Source organism: Etheostoma spectabile, chromosome 6 (assembly GCF_008692095.1).
Source record: "Etheostoma spectabile isolate EspeVRDwgs_2016 chromosome 6, UIUC_Espe_1.0, whole genome shotgun sequence".
NCBI lineage: Eukaryota > Metazoa > Chordata > Actinopteri > Perciformes > Percidae > Etheostoma > Etheostoma spectabile.
The window spans coordinates 18,024,722-18,030,721 of record NC_045738.1 but is presented as its reverse complement, the minus strand read 5'-3'; the positions used below and the strand labels follow the sequence as shown (position 1 = coordinate 18,030,721).

The following is a 6,000-nucleotide window of genomic DNA, read 5'->3' as shown; positions in this document are numbered from 1 at the left end:
GCACCAAGGCTGAATTTTGGGAAAGAGACTTCAGATAGAATATTAGGGGACCACTAAGGTCTATATAAAAGCATCCAAAAAAGCAGCATGTCATAGAACCTTTAAATATGTCACCCTGTGAGTCTGCTTACACTTCATGGGTGTACAAACTACATATATATTGCATGCTGATGATACACCTTTATAATTGGTAAGCTTAAACTAATGTAGCAAACAAAAAACTAAAACCCTGATTCAGAATTTGATACCATTAACCAAGTAATACAAAAAGCCACCTTGCTCAACATTGGCATGTTCAGTTCTCTTATCTTCAACAGCTGTGGTATGGTTTGGTCGGTTTCATTTGTATGTTTTCTGCCTGGCTACTAAGCTACTTTCTCACATACCTGCTGTCAGGGTCAAATCTTGCATCACCAAAGTCAGTTAATGTTTTTTTACATGAAAAGAGCTACCAGTAATTCAGTTTGGCATGGAAAGAACAGTGACATGAATAACTTACCTGTGGTTGGCATGCAGTGCCATGCTGCACCTGTTGCTGCAGCTGCAGGGAGCTTTGCTCCCTGTCTTTGCTCTGCCGGCTGACCTGTTTGCTGCGCTGCAGCTGCAGTCTCAGTTTAGCAATCTGCTGGAAAAAAAAGTAGCATCCCTTCAGCAAATGACAGAATCACAATTGAGTAGCGAAGGCAATTTTACTGTCAACTTTTCCCAACAGTGAAATTTATAAAGCCAGAAGATGTTCCCAGGGCTGCAACAAATATTTTCTGTCACAATTTCCTGAAGTGCAAGGAGATGTCTTCCATCATCTTGTTTTGCTCAACGAACAGTCCTAACCCCAAAAGATATTCAATTTACTAAACTTAGCACAAAAAAGCAAGGAAATTTGTGTTCGATAGATTGTTTCTCTACGGTAACAATGCTTTTTGTCAATAAATCTTATACCATTGGAAAGCCTGTTTAGTTCCCTTTCAAATGGTGCCCCATTTGTAAGGAACATGCATTGGTGGGATGAGCAGCAGTATTCAGTATGTGGGTTGCGCCCATAAAAAATATGCCAAATCTTCTCTGCCATTGCCAAAGAGGTTATTTTGCTGTTGCTATTGACACTTGTTTTGAGGTCCTGGTACCCCCAAATGCTGCCAATCAGGTGCCTGATTGGCAACTTGGGAATGCTGTTCGTGCCCGAGTGACCAACACAACCACGTTGGCTGACTTGTGACAAATGCTTTAAATGGTTTAAGAATGGGATGCCACCCCACAGCAGTGTCTGACCAGGCTGGGGACCTGCATGAGGAGGTGGTGCCGGGCTGTTGTGGCTGTGTATGGTTCTTCCACACGCTACTGAGGCTCCGGTTTGTGAAATGAATACATTGTTAAATTGCCAATATGTCTTGTTTCTTTTTGCACTGGCAGAGAAGATTTGGCAAATTTGTCACATACTCAGCGCTGCTGCTCATCCCACAAATGCATGTTCTTTACAAATGGGGAATCATTTGAAAGGGAACTAAACAGGCTTTCCAACGGTATAAGATTCATTGCCAAAAAGCAGTGTTACCACAGAGAAAGTTAAAAAGTTGCAAATTCTCACAATTGAGAAGCTGAAACTATCAAAGCTTGCATTTTTGCTTAAAAAAAGTGACAAACAATTAAAAGATTATTAAAATAGTTGCAGATTAAGTTTTTGTCAATCAACTGAATAATTAGACTAATAGCTGCAGCTCTACTCACATGTATTTAACTGTTTGGTTAGAAATATTTGAAATTGATGAATATGAAAATAACTTTCATCTTTTAATAATAATAAAGCATCTGACACTGTTAGTGTTTGGTGGAATATTTTTATTTATGTTCCTCTTTTTTGCATCAGCTGGGAGAACAATAACAACCTACACTGATGAGAATATTGTGCCATTTGTTAAATAAATATTTTCTTATCATTTTAAGAATGGCTGGGAGGCTGTCTTCTCTTCCATGGCTAACAACATTAATATGGCACTATTGGGCTCTTCCAAAAAAAATATGTGCTACTGTGTATAAAGATTGACTTCACTTGAATATTGTAGCAGGCTACTACAGTGCATATAATAAGCCACGCATGTCTGATGATGAAACAAGTTAGGTCAATGGGTGTTTCTGTATCTGGCCCAGTATCAGCCTAAAAACAGGATATCCTTTGTGAGCCTTACAGACGCAGTACAACTATGCAGACAAAGGTGTGGTCTTCAACGCTGATCTTGTAAACCTGGCAACACAGTCAACAAAGAGACTTGCTCTTTTCAGAGAAGTCCTCCCCCACACATGTAATCGCAGAGGTTCATGAGCTAGAATACAATTCACATCATTCATTGAGTGACCGCGGCTGTCGATAATGACAAGTCCAGGCAATCCTAAAGTATTCTCAGAGGATGAGAAAGAAAGGTTTTCCTGGCTATGCTATGCTATTGATTGTACAAGCCAAGGTCCTACTTGGTAGAAAGTTGAACACTACATTTTTCTACCGGGCCTAGTTGTACAAGGAATGTGTACATTTAAACTTGAATGTTTTGATTCTAACAATCAGATTTCATGAGATCACAGTGCTGTGACTCCATGGACGGCTATATATGGCAAATAGTGTCTTTTCTAGGCTTGTGCCAATTGGCTATCAGATCGTATATCAACGACTGAAGAAATGATCTACGATTGTTTTTTCTTACGCATATATTAAAGCAATTTTAACTAACTTACTATCCGAATTATAATAGCCTGCAGGATTAATGTTACTGGGGACTAACAGCAGCTAATGTTAACGGTTGAGAAGGTAGCTAACAGCTAATAGCATGTAAACCATAGACTGTAATATTAAAGTCTACATTGCGCTAAAAAGGATATTGCTATGAGTGATTGAGTATTGTACTATTGATCGTTAGGTTTGAATGTAAAGTGGATAATTAGTAACCTGGCTCCGCCCTCCTACGTACTTCCACTCAATTTTTTCAATTAGTGGATTTTCTCCGGCCAATCTTAACCTGTCCAACAGCGATTAGAGGGAGTGGCTGAGAACAATGACGTTGAGGTTGTATGCTAGTTTGAGTTGTAGTCCTGTGATAGCGCCGGAGAAATATGCGAGCAAAGCCATTCGGGCCATTGTGTCAACGCCCAGAAGTTAAAGCCTGAGCAAGAACAATCTTTGCTGAGTTTGTTGGTGGCCATGATGTTGTGGCCTTCCTCCCCACAGGGTTTGGGAAAAGTTGGATTTTCCAGTTTGCTTGATGATACTGACTAAAACCCAAGACGTGTGTAGCATTCATATTTTATAAATAATGATGACACACAGATGTCTAATCTTGTGGCGGAAACAGGAAAATATGAATGTATATTGAGTTACAGGGGTATATGTCATCTAAAGGCTTAAGCAACATAAGTTACCCTGAATCAGTTTACTCCATGCAAGCTGGGAACAATGGCCCTGGGAACAATATGGCGGGATCACCCTTGAGAGGAGCTCATTCACCATCTCTCACAACAGGCCATAATGAGATGCAAGTAGAATGGACAGAACAGAGGAAAGAAGTAGGTTAAATTTAGACTGTGGTCTAGAGAGTTGGAGACCTAATAGCTCAATGTGGTTGGCTACCAAGCCCAGCAAATAGACAGGAGAGGAAACCAACTTTAAGGAGCGTATTATTTAGCCAGACCTCAGACCCTGACAAATCAAACACATTTTGAATAAATAGAATGAACCTTAAAAAAGGAATTACAAAAACATGCTCTTTGAAACGGCTGTGTGATCGTTTTAAACAAGTCTGGTCTATCTTAGGGTCAGTAGATTAACATAGTGGCATAGTGGCAGCAACCTGCCTATTTGTGGAGTTTGTTGTCAGAAGCAACTGTGACTTAGGTGAAGCAAGGTTAAGATAGTTGGATCTACCTCTTTGAGGTGGTCTGCGCTGCCCCAGGAGGCTGACCGCTGGTGAGAACTTCCTTGTTCTGCTCCCTCATCAATCCAGAGACCTGGAGTCTGAAACACATAAATACATACAATATACATAACCCCATGTTACACAACACTATATAATTTCCTCTAACACAGACACAACTCATGCTATTGATACATGCACTAAATGTACTGTCCAACACTGTGGCCACTAAATAGCATATCTTATGATGCATAGGCACACAAAGATAAGTATGATGTAGGACACTCCTGCACAATAGTTTAATAACATGTTTCCATTGTGTGTAGATGCAAATATATCTAAATAGAATACAGTACTTCTGGAATCAATGAAAATGAGGAAAACAGTCTTACAATGCCATCCCTGAGGAAATAATTATATTCAACAGAAAAAAACAGCAAGTCATAGCATGTTTGATGGCTTTCATTAGTAAGAGAATGTAACTTATAACAATAAATAAAAAAGGTAACATCTGTGGCAGGACATACAACTATTTCTTTTGTCTATGGGCTAAACCAACTAGTACATTACGAAATCCACAAGCCATTTAACAAGCCAAAGATAGTTTAAAGAAAATAATTACAGGGCTAGCAAATAATTTAAGGTTACCTGCCTTGTCAGCCACAGGTGACATTTAAAAGGACTTTACTAACAGCAGGTGCTAGTTTCCCACCTTGGAATTTCCATCTTTTCACCTTTAGTTAGTCTATAAATAAGTTTAACTATTTAGCCTATATACACCACTGATTTGGCAGAATATGTACAGCACAATGTCAGGCTTATCCCAGGTCAATGAGTCTACAGAAAAATTTGTTGTCGTTAGTAACATAGTAAGAAAACATCTCATATACAAAACATTCCCTGCCAGAGAGCATAGAGGCAGTTCTGTCTCACTGAACATGTCTTTTAGAACTCTACTGCATAAACAAGGAAACGGTTAAGTTATGTAAATATATGCAAAATACAGAAACAGGCTGAGGAGGTTTCATAGGGCTGTCTGAGACCACATACTTCCCCCGATTATGCATATCAACAGTGCTTCTGGCCCTCGAACAAATCCTCAAACATCTGACGTTTTATGGTCAGCACAGTAGTACAAAACATCTTAAATGTCAGTGTCTTTACACTGCCTTATGTCTGACCTCACACAAACAGAAAAACCTCTATGGCTCTCCAACTAACGCAGAAGCCTTGCCCTATGATATGTATTATCACACTGTGAATAATGAGGAACACCCGTGAAGCCCTTTGCACTGGATTGCTGGCGCTGGTTTCCCCAGAAAAGGACAGCGAATTAAATGGGTGCTTGTGCTCTCATAAAAGGGACCACTGTGCTTGGCTACGCTGGATGGCAGATGTGAAGCTAGCCTTTAGCATTAACATTTTGTGCATGGCCTATGGAAGGGATTGTGCCGTTTGATGCCTCTGCCAGACATTGAGGGACTTGATGCTGCAGCTTAATCTGTTCATACAGAATGCAGATTGCTGCAAAAGGGCAGACAGGCTTTATAGAGTCATGGACTTAGCTGTTGAGGAAAAACTAAGTTCTCACAGATGTTCTATGACGTCAAATAGGGAGTGCTACACACTACTTGTAACTCAATGAAATATGAAACACTTTCATTTGGCAATAAGTGATATGTGTAGGTTTTTATAAAGCTGCGCAATATGGGTAAAAATTAAAGGCATAATAAATTTGAGAATAAAAAAAATTGATGGATTGTGGTAGGGGTTCATTGTCACTCTGGCACAACAAAGTGGTGTCATTTGACCTATTTCAATTAAAAACCCATTCTATTCAGTATTTTTTCATATTCAAGTGTTACTTCATTCTCCTTTTCATGAGCTTTAAAACAAATTCATAATTTTCACATTATAATTTGGCACTAGGTGAGAATTAACCTAATACTCCAGTTGTTGGCATTTTAGCTGATATTTAAACAAATATGTGCTTGTGGGTTTATAAATTACCAAGCACTAAATGTTTCAGACACAATAGGGACTTGCTATATTTATCCATGCTTTTGTTTTAAATCTCAAGATAGCTAATAACTTTAGATATGTC

At 39.2% G+C, this 6,000-nt stretch overlaps 1 protein-coding gene and 1 long non-coding RNA gene across 4 annotated transcripts in view; one reads left to right on the top strand and one right to left on the bottom strand.

Annotated features, from left to right (window-relative positions):
- glcci1b (glucocorticoid induced 1b) overlaps positions 1–6,000 on the bottom strand; it is a 23,346-nt gene that overhangs the window by 7,661 nt on the left and 9,685 nt on the right. For 2 of the 3 annotated variants that reach the window (XM_032519677.1, XM_032519675.1), the window contains exons 4-5: positions 3,908–3,997; positions 500–625 (exon numbers count right to left, since the gene is read on the bottom strand). In XM_032519677.1, coding sequence (XP_032375568.1) covers positions 500–625; positions 3,908–3,997 — 216 coding nt within the window. The remainder of the gene's footprint in view (positions 1–499; positions 626–3,907; positions 3,998–6,000) is intronic. The other variant, XM_032519676.1, reaches the window with a different exon arrangement.
- The window catches only part of LOC116691787 (uncharacterized), a 17,969-nt gene continuing 13,371 nt past the window's right edge, over positions 1,403–6,000 (top strand). The window contains exon 1 of the long non-coding RNA XR_004332548.1: positions 1,403–1,562. This is a non-coding gene — a long non-coding RNA (uncharacterized LOC116691787). The remainder of the gene's footprint in view (positions 1,563–6,000) is intronic.